Here is a 20,823-nt window from a genome sequence, read left to right on the forward strand (position 1 = left end):
GATTTGGGAGGTTGAGGCAAAAACACTTCAAGGTCAGCCTGGGCTACATGAAACCCTATCTCAAAAATAAAAATAAAAACAACGAAAAAGAAAACTAACCTTTCAATGACTGCCTGCCCTTTCTAGAAGTCCTGCTGTGGTTAATCAACTACAACCCACAGCTAGATTCCCTTAGCGGGGTCGGGGTGAGGTCCGGGTGGATGGATGTGGGTTGGTACAGTTTCCCGACGCCCCGCCCCTTTTGGACGCCTTTGCATGCTCTCCGACCCCGCCCCCTTTCCGGCCCCGCCCCTGTCCAGGCATTGTTATTCAGCCTTGGTTGGGTGACCAGCCCCTCTTTGATCTTGGTCCCACCCCTCGCTCACCACCTGGCGCCGAACGCTCCGTAACCAATCAGCGCTCGCGGGCTGGCCTCCGCCTTCTCAAGCCCCGCCCTCCGCCTTTAATCCTAATCGCTTCCGTCTAGCAGGCTCAGAGCCACGCGGCGCGGCCTGGGAGGTGTTTTCTTCGCTCTTTGGCGCCACTTTCCACATCCTCGGGCCTCTGCCTATTTGCATTTGGGAATCGGATTTCCTCTCCAGGACCCGCGACCCTCAGTCCACTCCTCCTAGGGCTCCAGTACCCAGGGTTCGAGAGCTAGGCGCCCTAGCCCTGGGATCCCGCATCCCGGTCTCCCGGAGCCAGGCATCCCGGATCTACGCCACCTGGATTGAGCGTCCTGAAGACCTCCGCCACTTGGGCGCCTTAAAGCTTTCCCGGAGTCAAAGATTCCCACGTCCTAGTGTGAAGAACTGCCTCCCCCACCCCAAAAGAAGAAAACCAACTCAGGCGCTCTCAACTCCCAGTTTTTGGGGATCCTTCACCACTGGGAAAAGTAAAGGGGTCTCGGCGCACAGCCCAGGGAGCTTAGGACACTCCACCCTCCGAGAGCCTGTGGACACACAACTTCAAGGACCCCTGCAAAGTTCCAGCCTCGACTCTCCGTCCCAAGAACATTGCACCCAGTCTCTAGGCGCGCAAGGAACCCCCAATTGCGGCTCAGCATGGCAGTGGATCCCCCTAAGGCCGACCCCAAAGGGGTGGTGGCGGTGGATCCCACCGCGAACGGTGGCCCGGCGTTGGGCTCCAGAGAGGACCAAGGCGCGAAAGCAGGTGGCTGCTGCGGTTCCTGGGACCAGGTGCGCCGCTGTCTTCGCGCCAACCTGCTGGTGTTGCTCACGGTGGCGGCGGTGGTGGCCGGCGTGGTGATAGGGCTGGGGGTCTCGGCGGCGGGCGGTGCTGAAGCGCTCGGCCCCGCGCGCTTGACCGCCTTCGCCTTCCCGGGAGAGCTGCTGCTGCGTCTGCTGAAGATGATCATCCTGCCTCTTGTGGTGTGCAGCCTGATCGGAGGTGCAGCCAGCCTGGACCCTAGCGCCCTCGGCCGTGTAGGCGCCTGGGCGCTGCTCTTTTTCCTGGTTACCACACTGCTCGCGTCCGCGCTCGGCGTGGGCTTGGCTTTGGCGCTGAAGCCGGGCGCCGCCTTTACCGCTATCAACGGCTCGGTGGGAGACTCCTGTGACCACAGTGTACCCACCAAGGAGGTGCTGGATTCCTTCCTGGATCTCGCGAGGTGTGTTCCCACCGGGGATTGGGGTGGGAAGGGCCCGGTACAAGCGACAATGACAGTTCGAGGGAGGAAGGACTCTGTATGTTGCTCAGGATGGCCCTGAACTCATGGCAATGTTTCTGCTTCACCCTCTCAAGTGCAGGGATTACACACGTGTGGCACCACTAGTGATGGGACTTTAGATCCCCCAGAGTAAGACACGCCTCCTAGAGTCTAGGAAAACCCAAGGTAATGTTAACAGGACTTCGAACTCTTTGGAAGGGTGAATTTTTACGGAAGTTCCCTAAATTTGGGGGCGGATCTAGATGTGGAGGGCTTGTAGAGGAAGAAGGAGTAACCCTTCCTAGTCTTGTTTTTGGAGACAGGTTACAGGGTTTCATACAGCCACGCATGGCCTTGAACTCCCGATCTTCCTGACTTCATCTCCCAAGTGGCTGGGATAACAGAGCATCATTTTGCTTACTGAAAACAAGTCTGCTACATGGCTCAGGCTGCTCTCCTGGCAGTCCTGCCTCAAGCCTCTTTTCCTCGGTTTGCAGGGGTGGGGTGTGTAAAGAGATACAAGGTCTGATCTAAGGAAAAGAGCCAGAGCCAAGCGCCCCCTCAAAAATAAAAAAGTTTGCAGCTCCACAAAGAACAGCTGTGCAAACTACTGGGAGGGAATTTTTGGGTGGCAAAGGGCACAGAGAAGGGGCTCCTGGGTAAAGATTTGGACCCAAGGTCTAAGGCCCTTGTACTCCTCTGTCAGGAGCCATTGGAGGTGCAGTGGGGATGTGAGGGGCTTCCTGATCCCCAGTGTAAGTGCCCTCGCACCCAGCTTCCAGCTCACTCTCTGTAACCCCAAGCAGTCAGTCAGCTTTCCGGTGCCTTCTCTCTGCCTTACCATCTCACTTCCTCCTGCGTGCTCCCCTTCAGTACCTCCCCCAACTTGCCCTTCTCGTACCCTCCCCACTTTGGAGGACTCCAGACTCTGGTCTGGGTCCACGTGGCCTTGCCATGAGGCCCTCTGATTCAGTGTCTTCAGATTGGGGACTTCCTGGAAGGAAACGAGGAGGGGTGGAGGAAAAAGTGAGTCAGAAAACAGGGCATCTTCTGTTGCCGGGCCATAGCAGGGGCTGAGATGGAGGACTGGGCTCTTCTTGTCCATACTGAGTATGCCTCCTGGCTAGTGGAGATTAGCTGGGTCTTGGGCCCTGCCCTGGGCTGTGAGCAGGCACACCCACCTTCAGGCTGTTTATGAACAGAGCCTTTCCCTCCCGCCCAAACTCAAAACAGCTGAAACTCACTTGGCTGGCTGGCCACCCACCCTCAGTCTCTGCCAGCTGGCACTCAGGTAAGCACACAGATGCACACGTGGCCTTAAGCTAGCTGTGAGGTACGCATACAGGGTTCTAGGCACTCTATCTACATTTTTATTATTGTATGTATGGATGTCTTGCCTGCGTGTATGTCTGTGCACCACATGTGTGCCTGGTGCCCACAGATGCCAAAAGCAGTCATTGGATTCCCTGGGACATTTGTTACAGGTGGTTGCAAGCTGCCATGTGTATGCTGGGACCTTATTATCTGCATTTCCCCCACCACTAGTACTCTTAAAGGGCCACTTTTTTTTTGTTTTGTTTTTCCAGACAGGGTTTCTCTGTGTAGCCCTGGCTGTCCTGGAACTCGCTCTGTAGACCAGGCTGGTCTTGAACTCAGATCTGCCTGCCTTTGCCTCCCGGGTGCTGGGATTAAAGGCGTGCGCCATCACTACGGCCCAGCTTGGAGCCACTTTTAATGATGCCACTGGCCAGTAGAAGCTTGAAGCCCAAGTTCTAGAGGGCAGTACAAGTCAGACATATGGTGGCTACACCTCTAACTAAGACTCACCACTGGTGAGATGGAGGAGGCAAAAGGATCAAGAGTTCTAGGCTGTCCTGGGCTACATGAGACTCTCACCTTCCCACCCCACCCCTAAGAATGAGGACAAGCAAAAATCCTTGGGCAAGTTTCTTGCCTTTCTGTGCCTCAGTTTCCTGTGTGTGTGTGTGTGTGTGTGTGTGTGTGTGTGTGTGTGTGTGTGTATTTTTAAGGCAGGGTCACCCTGTGTATCCTCGTCTTTGAAGCAGTCCCCACACCTGCACCAATACACCTGCAGTCCCCTTCGGTTAAAAAGGAGCTGGCTATGTAAAGCAGTAGCTGTTGTCACCTGGCCCAGGGCAGACACCCGCCACACACAAGTGGCCTTGCAAGGACAGATGCATATTCATGACTGGAACAGCCGTCCCCTCTCACTGCCACGTTTCCTCATGCCCAGATCCTTCCCCCCACTCCTCCCGTGCTCTCCGACCCACCAGCCTGCCCCTTAGGGATCACCCTGTCCTCACCCCTCCAGGAAGTAGCTGATGCAAGACACCCAGGGTATTAAATGGTTGTAGGGGGTGGAGCTGAGGCCTGGTGTGACCCTGCCCTTGCCTGCCTCTCAAAAGCCCAGTTTTTTGTTTGTTTATTTTTTTTTAATTTCTAACCCACAATCCCTTGGTTCTGAAACACCAGCTTCCTGGGGCCAGAAGAGGCCAGTTGAGACTCCCACATCCTGGAAAGGTGTGCTGGCTTGATGGTGTTGGACTAATTCCTCCAGCTACTCTGGGGGCTGAAAGATCACAAGTCTGAGGCAAGCCCTGGGTCGATGCAGCTAGAGGCCAGCCTGGGCAGCTTAGCAAGACCCTGTCTCAAAAAATAAAAAGGGGGCTGAGAATGTAGTTCAGTGGTTAGAGTGGGCAAGGTCCTTGGGTTCAATCTCTAGTATGGCAAGATAAAAGGATGCTGGAGTCCAGCTCAAGGGCTTAAGGTACTTTCGCTGCCAAGCCTGATGACCTGGGTTTGATTTCTGAGACGCACACAACAGATGGAGAAAACTGACTTCTGCACACAAGAGCAGTGGGGGCACACATGCCCCCCCAAAAAATAAATAAATGTTTATGGCCTGGCATGGTGGTGTACACCTTTAATCCCAGCACAATGACAGTGGGAGCTGGATGTCTGTGAGTTCAAGGGCAGCCCGGGTTAGATGATGAGACACTATCTAAATATATGGTGGGGTGTGTGTGTGTGTGTGTGTTATAAAGAGTGTGATTGTAATCCCAGTACTCAGGAGGTAGATGCAGGAGAAGCAGAAGGTTAACGTCACCTTCAGCTGCATATTAAGTTTGAGGCCAGCCTGAGCTACATGGAGACCCTTTCTTTAAACCACCAAGAACAAGAAAGGAGAGACTCCCATCACCACCCTCCAAGAGGCCAGCCCTGTCCCTCTCCCGCCTGCCCCCTCCCCGCCCTCCCACGGCAGTACCTAACAACAATGACTATTTCTGCAGGAATGTTTTCCCCTCCAATCTGGTGTCTGCTGCATTCCGCTCTGTGAGTCTTCCCGGGTGTGCTAAGGGACTGGGGGTGGGGTGGGGATGGGCAGAGAAAAGGAAAATGCATGTAGCAACTTGCCAGTGGGGGCTTTTGGTTTGCCATGGAGACTCATCCATGCCTTTCCCATTAAGAAATGAGACTGGGGGCCGGTGGGGGGTGGGGGGTGATGAGGGCTAGCCAGAGAGCAGGTAGAGGTGCTTCCTGTGGGAGGCTGACAGCCTGATTTTGATTCCCGGAACACGCAGTTATTCTCTGACCTCCAAACGTGTGGGGGGTGCACATGTTGGGTACACAACACACAATAAGTTAAATTTAAGAAGAAAGAAATGAGAATGTTGGGGAGGCTTGGTGGAGCCTTGTAATACTGGCTCAGGAAGGCTGAGGTAAGCGAATACAGGGGCTGGAGGGATGGCTCAGTGGTTAAGAGCACTGGCTGCTCTTCCAGAGGTCCTGAGTTCAATTCCCAGCAACCACATGGTGGCTAACAACCATCTGTAATGAGATCTGGCGCCCTCTTCTGGCCTGCAGGCAGAACACTATATACATAATAAATCTTTGGGGTTGGGCATTTAGCTCAGTGGTAGAGCGCTTGCTAGGCAAGGCCCTGGGTTCGGTCCTCAGCTCTGAAAAAAAAAAAAGAGAATAGGGAATTCAGGCCACACAAGGAGGTACCGTCTTAATAAATGAAACTGGGCACGATGGCCCTCACTATAATCCCAGCACGTGGGACGTGGATGGGGAGGGATCGAGAGCTCAGGGTTATCCTTGGCTACACAGGGAGTTAGGAGTCAGCCTGGGCTACAAGAGACCCTGTCTTTGGAAAGAGGAGGGGAGGGAGGAATGAGGGATGCTTGGGCCCGGTGTGTGGCTTTGTTCCCAGGATGGTGTGTGGCAGCCCTGGTGACAACTGACACTGATTTCCCCCCCCCCACCCCATCTGCAGTACGCTACCTCGTATGCACCCAAAGACGCCAACGCCTGTGCAGTACAGGTGAGCTGAAGGGTGGGGGTCCTGCAGAGCCTCGCCGGCGGCCCAGGGTAGCTTTTTCTGATTCACCGCCTTCCTTCCCCTTTGTCTTTGGAATCTTCCAGAAGTTTAGTGTGATTTTAGATTTAAACTCTGCAATCCTTGAGACTGGCGTTGTGGTTCAGTCGGCAGAGTCCCTATCTCGCATTCCCAGAATTCCCTGGGGTTTCATTCCCCAGCACTGCGTAAGCCAAGCACGGTGGCACACACCTGTGAGCCCAGTAATAAATAGGAGTACAGAAATTTCAGGGTCATCCTTGGCTACATAGGGAGCTGTAGGCCAGCATGGGCTATATGAGACTGTCTCAAAAGCTGGGGGGCGGGGCGCGGGGCGCAGGGCGGCGGTGGAGCTAGTTTTGGGCATTCTGTTCCCAGCATGGTAGCGGGGAGCCGTGCTGACCGCTGACATGTCACTAATCCTCCCAACCCTGTCTACAGCCACCTGCCTGTACACAAAGAGAGATCAACGGAACCATGGTCCAGGTGAGCAGGACGGGCTGAGGAAGCTGCACCTGTACAGGCCCACTGTGGCTTTTCAGTTTGCCTCCCACCCTTTGCTGTTCGAATCTTCCCCCCGCAAAAAATGTAACAGTGTGAAATTTGATCTACAGTCTGCGGTCCTTGGAGCTGGGGAGATATAGCTCAGCAGGTGGAGCGTTTAGTGTGAATGTGACACTAAGAAAATGCTGCACAGATTTGCCTACGGGCCAATCTGATAGACAAGGCTTTTTCTCAGCTGAGGCTGTTCCCTCTTCCCAGATGAGCCTGGCTTGTGTAAAGCTGATAAAAAATGACCAGGACTCATTAGTTCCAGCCCCGCTCTCTCTGGGTGACCCCTGATCTGGTTTCCTGGGCCTCGGCAGGGCCTAGGACGAGTGCAGTGTAGCTGGGTTAATGCTCTCTCGTCTCCCCCCTGCTCTGTTCCTTTCCCAAAGCTGGGATGTGAGGTAGAGGGCATGAACATCCTGGGCCTGGTGGTGTTCGCTATCGTCTTCGGTGTGGCCCTGAGGAAGCTGGGACCCGACGGAGAACTGCTCATTCGTTTCTTCAACTCCTTCAATGATGCCACTATGGTCCTGGTCTCCTGGATTATGTGGTAGGTGGTGGGGACAAGGGATGGGCATGTCTGTTGTAGATATGGGGGAGCCTCCCGATGCGGCTCACTGGAGCCTGAGAGGGTCTTCATTAGAATCCAGGGTCCAGCCAGGCGGTGATGGCACACGCCTTTAATCTGAGCACTTGGGAGGCAGAGGCAGGTGGATCTCTGTGAGTTCAAGGCCAGCCTGGTCTACAAAGCAAGTTCCAGGAAAGGTGCAAAGCTACACAGAGAAACCCTGTCTCGAAAAACCAAAAAAAAAAAGAATCCAGTGTCTGGCTAGGTGGCCTTGGACAAGTGACTTGCCTTCTCCGTGCCTCAGTTTCCCCATCTATAAAATGATGACCATTCTGTATTCCATGGGTGCTAGGATTGAAGCATTTGCCTTCTTGATCATACTAGAGGGTGATGGAAGACAGCCAAACTGATGTAATACAGCTTTTGATGTAACAACATGGTTCCTTTTGAATTAAGGATCTGAAATAGTGCCTGCCTTACCCAATTGCCATGGAGTGTAGGTGACTCATAGAAGCTATGGTATTGCTCAGCTTGCCTCATGGGTACCAAGAGCGCCTGCGTTCCATCCCCTGTGCCTGACTCCTAACTAGTGAGCAGCCACAGATGTGAGTGCTGTCCTCTGGTTTTTGTTAAATGACTTCAGGAAATGAAAGCAAAAACCACACGCAGATTCCTCTGGTTTCCCCCTTATCCATCTGGTCTCAAACTGACCCTGCCCACCTGGCCTGGATCTAAAAATCAGAAACTGAGAGGAAAGACAAGATGGCTACTTTAAAAAAACAAAAACAAAAAACAAGCACACTCAGGAGGCAGAGGCAGGCGGATCTCTGTGAGTTCGAGGCCAGCCAGGTCTACAAAGCAAGTTCCAGGACAGTCGGGACTGTTACACAGAGAAACCCTGTCTCGAAAAACCAAAACAAAACAAAAAGCAAAAAAAACCAGCTTTTCTGGGACTGGAGAGAGTGCTCAGTGGTTAAAAGCCCTGTCAACTCTTCCAGAAGAACTGGTTCGAGTACCCAGAATCCACAGGGTGGCTCGCAAGCTTCTCCAACTCTGATTCCAGGGGAGTCTGTTGCCCCTTGTGGCCAGTGTGGTGCCCATACATACATACATACATACATACATACATACATACATACAAGCAAAACCTCCTTACATGTACAATAAAAAATAAATCTTGCCGGGCAGTGGTGGCGCACGCCTTTAATCCCAGCACTCGGGAGGCAGAGCCAGGCGGATCTCTGTGAGTTCGAGGCCAGCCTGGGCTACCAAGTGAGTTCCAGGAAAGGCGCAAAGCTACACAGAGAAACCCTGTCTCGAAAAAGAAAAAAAAACAAACAAACAAAATCGTTTAAAAAACAAAACAATAAATAAATAAATCTTTAAGAAAAGTAACTTTCCAGTGGCTGGAGGGATGGTTCAGGGATGAAGAGCACTCAGCGCTCTTCCAGAGGACCTGGGTTTGATTCCCAGCCACCCACATGGTGGCTCACAACCATGTGTAACTCCAGCTCCAGGGGATAAGTCCTCCTCTACTGGCATTTTAGGCTCCGAGGTATGCACATGGTGAATAGACATACAGTCAGCCAAAACACTCATACATATAGAATCAAATGGAAAAGTTTTAGCCAGGCATGGTGAAGCATTCCTTTAATCTCAGTACTCGGAAGGAAGAGGCAAGTGGATGGCTCTTTGTGGGTTTAAGGCCAGCCTGTTCTACATAGCTAGTACCAAAGCACTCAGGCAACACAGAGAGACACTGTCTTAAAAAATGAAACAAGCCGGGCAGTGGTGGTGCACATCTTTAATCCCAGCACTCAGAGGCAGAGGCAGGTGGATCTGAGTTCTAGGCCAGACTAGTTTACAGAGTGAGTTCCAGGACTGCCAGAGCTACAAGTGAAACTCTTGTCTCCAAAAAACAAAAACAAACAATCCAGAAAAAGCCATACTCATTGGGTTTGCCTTTTTGTTGTAGATTTTTGGAAAGAGGGTTTCACTGTGTAGCCCAGGCTTGCCTCAAACTCAGTTCCCCTATTCTTGCACCCAAGTGATGGGACACAGGCATCCACCACCACATTCAGTATTATTTGTGAGTGTGGTGGTGGGGATCTGAACTAGAGCCAAGTGACTTTTAAGTAAGTAGGTCTGGGTTGAGCCACACCCCCAGCCCTTCACTTTGGGGATGGGAGGGAGTTCTGGGCTCTAGGCTCTACCACTGAGCCACAACCATACCCCTGGTATGTCTTGATCAGTAAGATCACTGTGCTGGAGTAGCGGCGTGGTAACGTGAGTGAGAACAGCTTCCGAGACAGCCTGGTTTCCCATCCTGGTGCTGCCCATTCCCAGCTGTGCCTTCTACTCTCAAGTTAGACTTAATTTCCTGTGCCTAGATTTTTCTCCGTGGACACTGGGGCCCACGACAGCTGCTTCAGAGGTCACAAAAGAGTTAATATGCGTCCTGTTCTCAGGACAGTGCCTGGTCTGTCCCATGCTCAGAGTAAACAGTGGCAAATATTTATTTAAGCATTTGCACTTATAAAGTTTCTGGGCAAGTCTGAGTGGCTAGGGCTTGGCCAACTGGCTCTTCCTAGTTGCACAGGTGGCTGGGAACTGGTGCCATTTTGTGTAAAGGAAAAAGCTGAGGAGACAGTCAGCCATGGCACCTAGGCAGGAGGGTGTTGGGAAGCCTAGCTGACAGCAAGTGCACCTTGGGGTCTTTGCTCTAGGAGACAGGGATGGTTGTTGGACCAGAAGTGGGACTGTGTACAAATGCCTCCCAGCTAGTGTCTCACTTCATCCTGTAAGTTAGTGATTGGTGTTTTCTTTATTTTGTGTTGAAGACTAAAAGCAGAGATTTGAGCTGCCACTGAGCCACACCCCCAGCCCCTCACTGGGGGATTCTAGGCAGGGGTTCTACCACCGAGCCACACCCCAGCCCCTCACTGGGGGATTCTAGGCAGGGGCTCTACCACTGAGCCACGCCCCCAACCTCTCACTGGGGGATTCTAGGCAGGGTTTCTACCACTGAGCCACACCCCCAGCCCCTCACTGGGGGATTCTAGGCAGGGCTCTACCACTGAGCCACACTTATCAGCCCTCTTTACTTTTTGAGACGGGGTTTCATGGTCTTAAACTTTTTTCATGTGTATTCAATGCCTGTGGAGGTCAGAAGAGAGCACCAGATTCCTTGGAGCTGGAGTTCCAGGCTGTTGTGAGCCACCATGTGGATTCTGGAAACTGAACCTGGATCCTGTGGGAAAGCACCCAGTGCTCATAACTACTGAGCCATCTCTCCATTCCTGGCCTTGGACTTTTGATCCTCACAACTTAACTAATGCCTGTGTGTCTGGAGGAGCAGCTTTGTAGTCCTTTTTAGATGCATATTCAGTATTGGCTCCAGTGGCTGTGACTGACATGCTTGTAATAGGAACTCTCTAGGGGGCTGTCAGTCAGCCATGATCAAAGGCTTAGGGTATGTTCCAAATGCCACAGACCTGGGAGTTAGCGTGACCCGGTCACGCCTTTTTCTTTTTTTTTTTTTTTTTTTTTTTTCTTGGTTTTTTTTTTTTTTTTTTTTTTTTGGTTTTTCGAGACAGGGTTTCTCTGTGTAGCTTTGCGCCTTTCCTGGAACTCGCTTTGGAGACCAGGCTGGCCTCGAACTCACAGAGATCCGCCTGGCTCTGCCTCCCGAGTGCTGGGATTAAAGGCGTGCGCCACCACCGCCCGGCGCCTTTTTCTTTTTTACTGAGAGTGTTTCTGACAGCAGCTGCTATAACAAGCGAACCCAGAAAGCAAATGACTCAGAGCGGTGGGTACTTCTTTCATTCATCAACAAGTGTACACCTGAGGCTGCTGTTCTGGCGGGGATGGGGACTCGCAGGCTTTCATCTCGCAGCCAGGCTGCCTTCAAAGGGAAGAAGCATGTCTACAGGCAGCTGAGTGTCCCATAGGCCAGTCTTGGGGCGGTACCCTGGGCCACCCCAGACTTAAGGGAGAGGCTGGGACGTGTGGTCAGCTGAAGTGCCGAGCACAGGGCCTGGCTGTGCCAGTCACGTGGTCAGCAGCACTAACCTGTCTCGGTGATGATCAGGTACGCCCCTGTGGGCATCTTGTTCCTGGTGGCCAGCAAGATTGTGGAGATGAAGGATGTCAGCCAACTCTTCATCAGCCTCGGCAAATACATCCTGTGCTGCCTGCTGGGGCATGCCATCCACGGGCTCCTGGTTCTGCCCCTCATCTATTTCATCTTCACCCGCAAAAACCCCTATCGATTCCTGTGGGGTATCATGACGCCACTGGCCACAGCTTTTGGGACCTCTTCTAGGTGAGGCCTGTTACCAGTTGTAACAAAGGGACCTGGGGGGTGGGTATTGGTGTTTGAAGACCTGTGAAATAGTGTGATTGGAGCCATTTGATGTGGACACAGGATGTCTTTGTCTTCTCCTTTTTTTTTAAATCAGTTTTTCTTTTCCTTCTTAACCTTTGTGTTTTGGGTGTATCAGCGTTTCACCTGCATGTGTGTCTGCAGTGCGTGTGGTGTGCAGAGGCAAGAGGAGAGAGTGTTTGATTCCCCTGGGGTTGTAGTTACAGCCGCGAGCTGGCAATTGAACCCAGGTCTTCTGGAAGAGCAAGCACTGCTCTTAACCACTGTCCCATCTCTCTGGACCCTCCCATCAGCTGCTTGGGGTCCTGGGTTCCACTGCCCTTGAAAGAAACGAGAGAAACGCTTAGTCTTTTTTGCTTTCCGTTGTATTTTTTTCTTGTGTGTGTTGTGTAGGTGTGAACACTCAGTAAGTCAGAAAACACCCTCTTTGTTTTTCCTCTGTGTGCTCGGGCTATCTGGCCTTCGAGTTGCTGGCATCCCTCCCCTCCCCATAGGGATGTCTTCTGGGGTTACAGACATTTGTACTGCATGACTGATTTTTTACGTGGGAACGGGGAATTGAACTCTGGTCTTCCTGTTTGTGCGATTAGAGCCATCTCCTCAGACACCCCCCCTCCCTTTTTTTAAAAAAACAGAAAACCAAAACAACAAAAGCATTTATTCTTGTGTGTATGTGTGCATGTGTGGAGATCCGAGGACAGCTGGAGGGAACGGATCCTTTTTCCTTCACTAGGGGTTGAACTCAGGGCATCATGCTTGCTGACTAAGCCAACCTTAGTCAGCCCCCTTTCCTCTTTTTTTGTGGTACTTTGGTTGAAACCGTCCATGCCCTTGTGCATGCTAGGGATCAGCCCTTCCACAGAAAGCCACACCCGTCAGCCCTCACTGGGCTTAACCGCCGACCTACTTCCCGGGCCTCTTTATTTTGAGACAAGGTCTCACTACCTTAACCCAGGCTGCTCTCAAACGTGGATTCCTTGCTGGGCGTGGCGGTGCTTTAATCCCAGCACCTGGGAGTCAGTGGCCAGCCTGGTCTACAAACAAGTTCCAGGCCAGCCCCAGCTGCATAGTGAGAGACCCTGTCTCAGGAAGGGGGAAAACACACACACACACACACACAGACTTGGTCCCTCCCTGGGATTGAGGTTACAAGATGTGTCACTACATCCAGCTTTTTGTGGGTGTTTGCAGACTTCCGGACACAGGAAGAAAGATAAGATGAGTCTAGAGGGAGCATTTGAGACCTTAGTCTTCCCGTACATAGCACACTATACTCCAAGCACTGTTCAGGACCCCTCTGTTTCGCAGGATCCTGAGTGCCTGCTTTGGGAAGGGAAGGACATTGGAGAGCTAGATCCTCTGAATGATGGGAGGAAAGGGGGTTTGGGCAAGTGGGCAGGGTCTCCGGATGATGTGGGTAGGGCTGAGTGGTAGATGACAACCTCAGCTTGGGAATGGCCCCGTTGGAGTGTGGGCCTAGCCTTTGCGGTCCAGGAGTGCCCACCCAGGCTCACTCTGACTCCCTCCATCAGCTCTGCCACATTGCCCCTGATGATGAAGTACGTAGAGGAGAAGAACGGCGTGGCCAAGCACATCAGCCGCTTCATCCTGCCCATCGGCGCCACGGTCAACATGGACGGGGCGGCGCTGTTCCAGTGTGTGGCAGCGGTGTTCATTGCCCAGCTAAACGGGGTGTCCCTGGACTTCGTGAAGATCATCACCATCCTGTGAGTGCTGCAGAGCTGTGACCTGGAGCCCTGCCCCCTACTTCCCATCACGATATGTCATCTCACTGCTCTTCCCTCCCCAGGGTCACAGCTACTGCGTCCAGTGTGGGGGCCGCAGGCATCCCTGCAGGGGGCGTCCTCACGCTTGCCATCATCTTGGAAGCCGTCAGCCTCCCTGTCAAGGACATCTCCTTGATCTTGGCCGTGGACTGGCTAGTGTGAGTGGGGCCTTGGGAGTCTGGGGGTGCTGAGGAGTCGCCGGGGAAAGGGTCTAAGGACTTCTGAGCCCAGGAGGAAAGACAAGACGGGTCTAGAAGGGAGCATGTGGAACCCTAGTCCTCCTTATGTTCTGGCGGTGGTGGTGGTGCACACCTTTTTATTTGTGTGTGCATGATAGGGGATGGAGTATGCTTCATACTGTGGTTGGTTTTCTCTGTCCACGTTTGTGTGGATTCTGGAGATCAGGCTCAAGCCTCCAAGTCTTGGACAACAAGCAGCTTTACCTGCTGGACCATCTTGCCAATTTTTTTTTTTGTTTGCTTTGGGGTGTTTTTGTTTTGTTTGAGACTGGATCTCATTATGTAACCCTGGCTGCTCTGGCACTTACTGTGTAGTCCAAGCAAGCCTCAAACTCATGGTCCTTCTGCCTCAGACTTCGTGGTACTAGAAATACATGTGCGAGCCGCTGTGCTTGGCCCAATCTTTGGGGTTTTATAAGGAACCCCAGAAAGGCAGCGAGCCGTGGTACTTTGGAACCATGACTGCTAGAACAGGCAGCTTAATCTCAGTTCTGTCATAACCATGTGACCTTAATCTTCCTGTGTCTCAACTTCCCCATCTGTACAATGGGAAGAGAGTAAAGTATGTGCTACACAAGTAGAGGCCTATTTGCATCCCTACCGCCCATATAAAACCCAGGCCTGGCGGAGACAGATGGCTCTGTAAGAGCTCAATGGCCAGTCCATCTCCCTGGTTGATGTGATCGTGTTGGATTCAGTGAGAGATGCTGTCTCACAAAGCAAGGATGTCGTGTGTGTGGTGATGCACACGTTTAATCTCTGTGCGTTTGAAGCCAGCCTGGTCTCTCTCCATGGTGAGTTCCAGGACAGTCATGTAGAGAAGACCCTGTCTCACAGAATGTCTTTTCTAGCGGGAGAAGGCAGGCCGCCTGGGCCCTGGCCTCCTCTCCCTTCCCTCTGACTTTGTTGCTGCTCGTGCCCTTTTTAGGGACAGGTCCTGTACCATCCTCAATGTGGAAGGTGACGCATTTGGGGCAGGACTGCTTCAGAGTTACGTGGATCGTACCAAGATGCCGCCAAGCTCGGAGCCTGAACTGATCCATGTGAAGAATGACATGCCTCTGAATCCACTGCCCCTCACCACAGAGGAGGGGAACCCCCTTCTCAAGCAGTACCGGGGACCCGCTGGGGATGCCGCCACATGTGAAAAGGAATCTGTTATGTGAATATCAGGAGGGACTTTCTGTGCCCTGGTGGCATCACATTGGAAGTGGGGATCATGAGGGCTGGAGAAATGGACTGGTATGGACTCCAGTGGTGGGCTGTTTACACAGTCCAGGAAGCTAGGGGTCCCTATCTCCTTCCTGGAAAGGATATTGGGAGCCTCATTGCTGGGATAATGTGCTTATATATGAATGTGTCCACAAATCTCCCCCCATCTTGGCTCCCACTCAAGGAGATGACATTCTCTGTCACCCAGAGCCATCCAACCTACCTGTCTACCATGTAGAGTTCTCTATCCTTTGAAGGCAAAAGTATGGTGATGTGATGCTGTCTTAATGGCGGTAGCTGTGTGTGTGTGTGTGTGTGTGTGTGTGTGTGTGTGTGTGTGTGTGTGTGTGTGTGTGTATGTACATATGTGGATGTGTGACTTTCCCAGTAGTCCCTCCATGACAACAAACACTCCCCCACAAGTCGCAGGGAAAGCCAAGGATAAATATTGTCACTCCAGAGCACATTTTTAACAATAAAATGGTGTCAATGCATGGGATGAAGTGTTCTGAAAACCTTACTAACACTGGGTGTACATGCACACATCTTTAATTTCAGCATTTGGGAAGCAGGTTTGAGGTTTTTATCTGGGAGAGGACACAGGGAGAAGAATCAGGAGCTAAAGGCCAGCCTGGACTATATAGTGAGTTTCGGGCCATCCAGTGCTACATAGTGAGATCCTACCTTTAAAAAAAAATAATATTTTGACTAAACAGGGCCTGGAGAGATGGCTCAGAGGTTAAGAGCACTGTCTGCTCTTCCAGAGGTCCCAAGTTCAATTCCAGCACCCACATGGCAGCTCACAACTGTAACTCCAGTTCCAGGAAACCCGATGCCCTTATGGACATACATGCAGGGAAAACACCAATGCACATTAAAATAAATAAATTGGGTGGCGGGGGAGTATATTTTGACTAAACACACTAAACATTTCAATGCCAAAGACAAGTTTAGGCTTCACTGAAGTCAAATCGTCAGGGGTCCCTGAGCTGGTAGGAAGGCTTAGGGGGTACGGGAACCAGTTGCAAAGACAGATAACCTGAGGTCCGCCCTGGGGCCCACCTGATGTAAGGACAGAACTGATTCCTGCCAGCTGCACACCACCCCAATGTGTCTGCACAAATACAATGTAAAACACTTTAAAATATACATATTACAGGGGGCTGGAGGGAGGGTTCAGGGCTTAAGAGCACTGGTTGCCCTTCAGAGGACAGGTTCCAAACCCAGCACCCACGTGGCCGGCCGGCTGCTCACGATTGTCTATAACTCCAGTTCCAGGGGATGCCACACCTGCTTCTGACCTCTGGTCACCTACACATATGTTTACACACTCACACAGACATAGGGATAGATTAAGGGTAGAGAGACGGCTCAACAACTAAGCACTTGCTGTGTTTGCAGAGGGCTCGGATTTGATTCCCAGCACTCAAGCATTCGTGGCTCCCTAGGGGACTGGATGTCCTCTCCTGCCCTCCGTGGGTACCAAGCACTTGAGGTGCACATACATACATATATGAAGGCAAAACACTTTACATTTTTACGTTTATCACTTTACATGTAAAGCAATCTATTTAACTACGTTAATGCGGCTGGAGAGATGGCTGAGCAGTTAGGAGAACTGGCTGCTGCTCTTCCCAGAGGGCCTGGGTTCCATTTCTAGCACCATCTGTCAGACAACAGAAGCCTGGTCCCTGGATCCCAGTGTCGGTGGGAGAGAACTGACCTCACAAAGTTGTCTTCTCATCTCCACACAGCCACAGTAATTTTTTTTAATATTTTTTGAGACAAGGTCTCACCATGTACTCCTGACTGACTTTGAGCTCACAGAGATCCATCTGCCTATGTCTCCTGAATGATGGAATTAAAAGCAAGCACCACTACACTCAGCTCTACTTAAAATTTTATTGTTAAAAATTGCCATTGATCCTGGCTTGGTGACGTCTGTATTAGGGCCTTTTGGATAAAATGAATAATGTATTACCTTTGGAAAAATTTATGAACCTGTGCTTGTAAAAATTAGTGCATTTTGTTCTCTCTGTGTTTTACTTAAAAGTCCTGTACCGGGGCTGGGAGTGGCTCAGCATAGAGCCCCTGCCTAGAATCCCCCAGTGAGGGGCTGGGGGTGTGGCTCAGTGGTAGAGCCCCTGCCTAGAATCCCCCAGTGAGGGGCTGGGGTGTGGCTCAGCATAGAGCCCCTGCCTAGAATCCCCCAGTGAGGGGCTGGGGGTGTGGCTCAGTGGTAGAGCCCCTCTAATACTCACAAGGTTGTTGGCTTCATCACCAGCATTGGGGGTATGGGTCTTGTACAACTTCTAGAAAGTTCATGTACCACTGTGACTTCTGCCTACTCTCACTATCCAAATATTTCCCATACAATAAGTTGCTCTGTCTTTTAGGGTTCTTTTTTCTTTTCTTTTTTTTAAGACGGGGTCTCTCTATGTATCCCTAGCTGGTCTTGAACTAGCAGAGATCTGCCTGCCTCTGCCTCCATGCCCAGCCCATGATTCATTTTTATGTGTATCTGTGTCTGTGTGAATGTATACCATGTGTGTTCATAACTGCAGAGGATATTCCGGAGCTGGAGTTACATGTAGGTGTGTGTGTGAGCACTCTGATGTGGGTGCTGGGAACCAAACCCATGTCTTCCGTAAGCACAGCAAATATTCTTTTTTCGGGGGGGGGGGGGGGCTTGAGACAGTGTTTCTCTGAGAAGCAATCCTGGCTGTGCTGGAACTCATTTTGTAGACCAGGCTGGCCTTGAACTCTGCCTCCTGAGTGCTGGGATGAAAGGCGTGCGCCACCACCGCCTGGCACAATCAGCAAATATTAACTGCCTGAGGCGCCATCTCTCCAGCCCTCCCATCTGTTGTGACTTTTTTTGTATCTTTAGATTTATTTTCTGTGCATGAATGTTCTGCCTGTGTGCACGTATCTACACCATGTGCATGCCTGCTGCCCACAGAGGTCAGAGGAGGCATTGGGGCCTCTGGAACTGGAGTTACAGATGGTTGTAATTCTCCATGGTGGTAGTGGGAGCTGAACCTGGATTCTCTGCAAGAGCAACAAGTGTTTGTAACTGCTGAGCCACCACTACACCCTCCATTTTAGGATTTTTTTTTTTTTTTTTTTTTGAGGTAGGGTTTCCTATGTATCCCAAGCTGACCTCAAACAAAGCAATCCTCCTGCCTCAGCATCCCCCAGTGGTGGAATTAAGGTATCGACCAGTCACCTGGCTTTGATTTGCTCTTTTATTTTTCTTTCTCTTGGAAACCTAAAATCTGCTATGTCACTCAGAGTCTTGCTGTTTTTGGGGGGCTACTCACCTATTTAACCCATGCTGGACAGAAGCTCCAGACCCTATGGCTTCAGCCTCCCAAGTGCCCGGATTACAGGTGTGTGCCACATACCCAGCTGTGCTGCTGTCAAGGCTAGTGTGTGTGTGTGTGTGCAGGCTGTGCGTTCTGCTGCAGTCCGGCACCTGTTTCAATGGGGTCCTGACCTCTGCATGTCTAGTGTTAGACAGGGCTGCTGTCCTCCCTACCCTAGGTCACTCTGTTGACTTGTTCCATTTTCCTAGATCTTCCACCGACCTGGGTCTTAGGATGGAGGAATCTTGAGTCTATTCAGCATGGTTTTGGACATTACTTCCCCGCGGTCGTTATGGTTCATACCTGACTCCATGCCCCATCCTGTGGTATACACAAACAGTGCTGATGAGTTTGATGTTGAAGCCGTGTGGAACTGGGCTTTTAAATGCCTTTTCTGTTAGGTCCTAATCCTTATTGTGTTGCAATAAAAGTGTAAGAGCATTTTAACAGAGCTAGGTATGGCGCATGTGCCTGTAATCCCAGCACGTGGGAGGCGGAGGCAGAAGGATCCCCAGTACATGGGCACCTTGGGCTACCAAGAGAAAGCTCCTGAAGAGACACTAGCAATTGGAAGGCTGAGCCAGGAGGATTGCTGTGAGTTTGAGGCCAGCCTTGGCTATAGAGTGAGACTCTGTCTCAAACAAACAAACAAACAAAAACCAGGTGGGGGGCATGGCTAGAGAGATGGCTCAGTGGTTAAGAACACTGGCAGCTCTTGTAGAGGACATGAGTTTGGTTCCCAGCACCCACAGGGCAGCTCAGACATCAGTAAATCCAGTTCCAAGGGATCTGGCCTCTGCAGGCACCACACACACACACAAACACACACACACACACACACACACACACACACACACACACACACACACACATATGCTGTGCACATATATACACACGAGCCAAACACTCAGACACATAAAATCTTTACAAAGCCCAAATAACAACCTAGGGCCAGTGACATGTCTCATTGGGTACAGGCACTTACTGCTAAGACTGATGATCTGAGTTCCGTTCCAAGGACCCACGGAATGAAGGGCAGAACCAACTCCAGCACATTGTCCTCTGAACGACCCACCCCCCAACTGCATGAGCGTGTGGGAGAGAGAGAGAGAGAGAGAGAGAGAGAGAGAGAGAGAATACACATGGTAGTACGTGCATGCTATACTATAACCTCAGTACTTGGGAGGCAGAGGCAGGAGGGTCAGGAGGGCTAGGCCTCACACAGTGAGTTCTAGGCCAGCCTAAGCTACATTAGACCTTGCCTCAGAAGAGGAGTAGGCAGGGATGCAGCTCAGACGGCAGACGCTGCTTCTTGAGTAGCATGCATGTGATCCTGGGTTCAATCCCAAGATTGAATTCTGTGACATGTGGACAATAACTTTACATCAGTGGTTTCAAACTGTTGTAACATAGTAGGCTCTTTTTTCCCCTTCTCTTTCTTTCTTTTTTTCTTCCTTTCTTTCTTCCTTCCTTTTTCTTTCTTTCTTTTCTTTCTCTCTCTCTTTCTATCTTCCTCCCTCCCTCCCTCCCTCCTCCCTTTCTTCTTCTTCTTCTTCTTCTTCTTCTTCTTCTTCTTCTTCTTTTCTCTCTCTCTCTCTCTCTCTCTCTCTCTCTCTCTCTCTCTCTCTCTCTCTCTCTCTCTCTCTCTCTCTCTCTCTCTCTCTTTTTCTTTCTTTCTTCCTTGGGAGATAGGTTCCGGCTATGTATCCCAGGTTGGTTTTGAACTTTCCATCCTCTTGAGTGCTAGGGTTACAGATGTCCACTACCATGCTTGGCTCGGGGGACTTTCTTTCTTCCTTCCTTCCTTCCTTCCTTCCTTCCTTCCTTCCTTCCTTCCTTCCTTCCTTCCTTCCTTCCTTCCTTCCTTTTTATTTTTTCCTGGACGGTGTCCCGTTTAACCCAAGCTTGCCTGGTACTATGTAGCTGAGGCTGACCTTGAATTTCTGCCTCTCCTGTTTCCACCTTCTGAGTGCTAGGATTACAGCCATGTGACCCTGTGCCCAGTTTTATGTGGCACTGGGGACCAAACCCAGGGCACTGTATCTCCTAGGCAACCCTCCACCAACTGAGCTGCAGCCCCGGCCCTTCATGTCTCATACTCAAGCTACCACACACCACATTTTCCTGCTCTCGAAAGAACTCCACACCCGGCTCCTGTCACCTCCCACACTGGCCGCTTCCCTGGTCCGTCTGACCCTTGGCTTCTGAGACTCCCAACCTCAGGGCTCTCCCGGTTGAGCTGTTCCCCATATGTCCACAAGAGGGCATCAGTTCCTACTTCTGGGAGCTCCCGTTCGCTGCTCAGAGGTGTCTCGTCAGGCTGTTCACAGCCCTCGAGGCCTCTGCAGCATCCCCCTTCAGCAGCTTATTCCACCCACCCACCCACACACACTCCAGCCGCACTGGTCTCTCTTTTTGTTGGTTTGGATTTGTTTCTTTTGAGACAAGGTCTCACTCCATAGTCCTAGCTGGCCTGAAACTCCAGGCCTCAGCATCCCTCCAGCTTTTGTTATTTCTTTCTTTAAAAATTTTTTTTAGAATATCTATTACTTATCATTTGACAATTTCTGAAGGGTATACAATATATGTTGACCATATCCATCCATCGTTAAGTCCCGTCACCACTCTTTTTTTTTTTCTTCTGGTTTTTCGAGACAGGGTTTCTCTATGTAGCCCTGGCTGTCTTA

General features: G+C 51.3%; 1 protein-coding gene across 1 annotated transcript; it reads left to right on the forward strand.

Moving 5' to 3' along the window:
- The first annotated feature begins 433 nt into the window (after positions 1-433).
- Positions 434-15,265, forward strand: Slc1a5 (solute carrier family 1 member 5). Its single transcript, XM_052712761.1, has 9 exons — positions 434-1,609; positions 4,960-5,002; positions 5,949-5,996; positions 6,471-6,515; positions 6,968-7,128; positions 11,237-11,470; positions 13,063-13,257; positions 13,341-13,475; positions 14,485-15,265. Exons 1-9 carry the CDS (start codon positions 1,044-1,046, stop codon positions 14,720-14,722), a joined length of 1,665 nt encoding a protein of 554 aa, XP_052568721.1. The 5' UTR covers positions 434-1,043; the 3' UTR covers positions 14,723-15,265.
- The last annotated feature ends 5,558 nt before the right edge of the window (positions 15,266-20,823 follow it).

The sequence above is a fragment of the Peromyscus californicus genome, unplaced genomic scaffold (genome assembly GCF_007827085.1).
Source record: "Peromyscus californicus insignis strain IS unplaced genomic scaffold, ASM782708v3 Scaffold_4__1_contigs__length_199733344, whole genome shotgun sequence".
NCBI classification, from domain to species: domain Eukaryota; kingdom Metazoa; phylum Chordata; class Mammalia; order Rodentia; family Cricetidae; genus Peromyscus; species Peromyscus californicus.

What these genes read in the sequence shown, in the direction of transcription:
- Slc1a5 (XM_052712761.1), top strand. Translation starts at nt 1,044, where the DNA reads ATGGCAGTGGATCCCCCTAAGGCCGACCCCAAAGGGGTGGTGGCGGTG. An exon ending in CCAACGCCTGTGCAGTACAG is followed by an intron (nt 5,997 to 6,470) that starts GTGAGCTGAAGG and finishes CCCTGTCTACAG; the next exon opens with CCACCTGCCTGTACACAAAG. An exon ending in GTGAAGATCATCACCATCCT is followed by an intron (nt 13,258 to 13,340) that starts GTGAGTGCTGCA and finishes TTCCCTCCCCAG; the next exon opens with GGTCACAGCTACTGCGTCCA.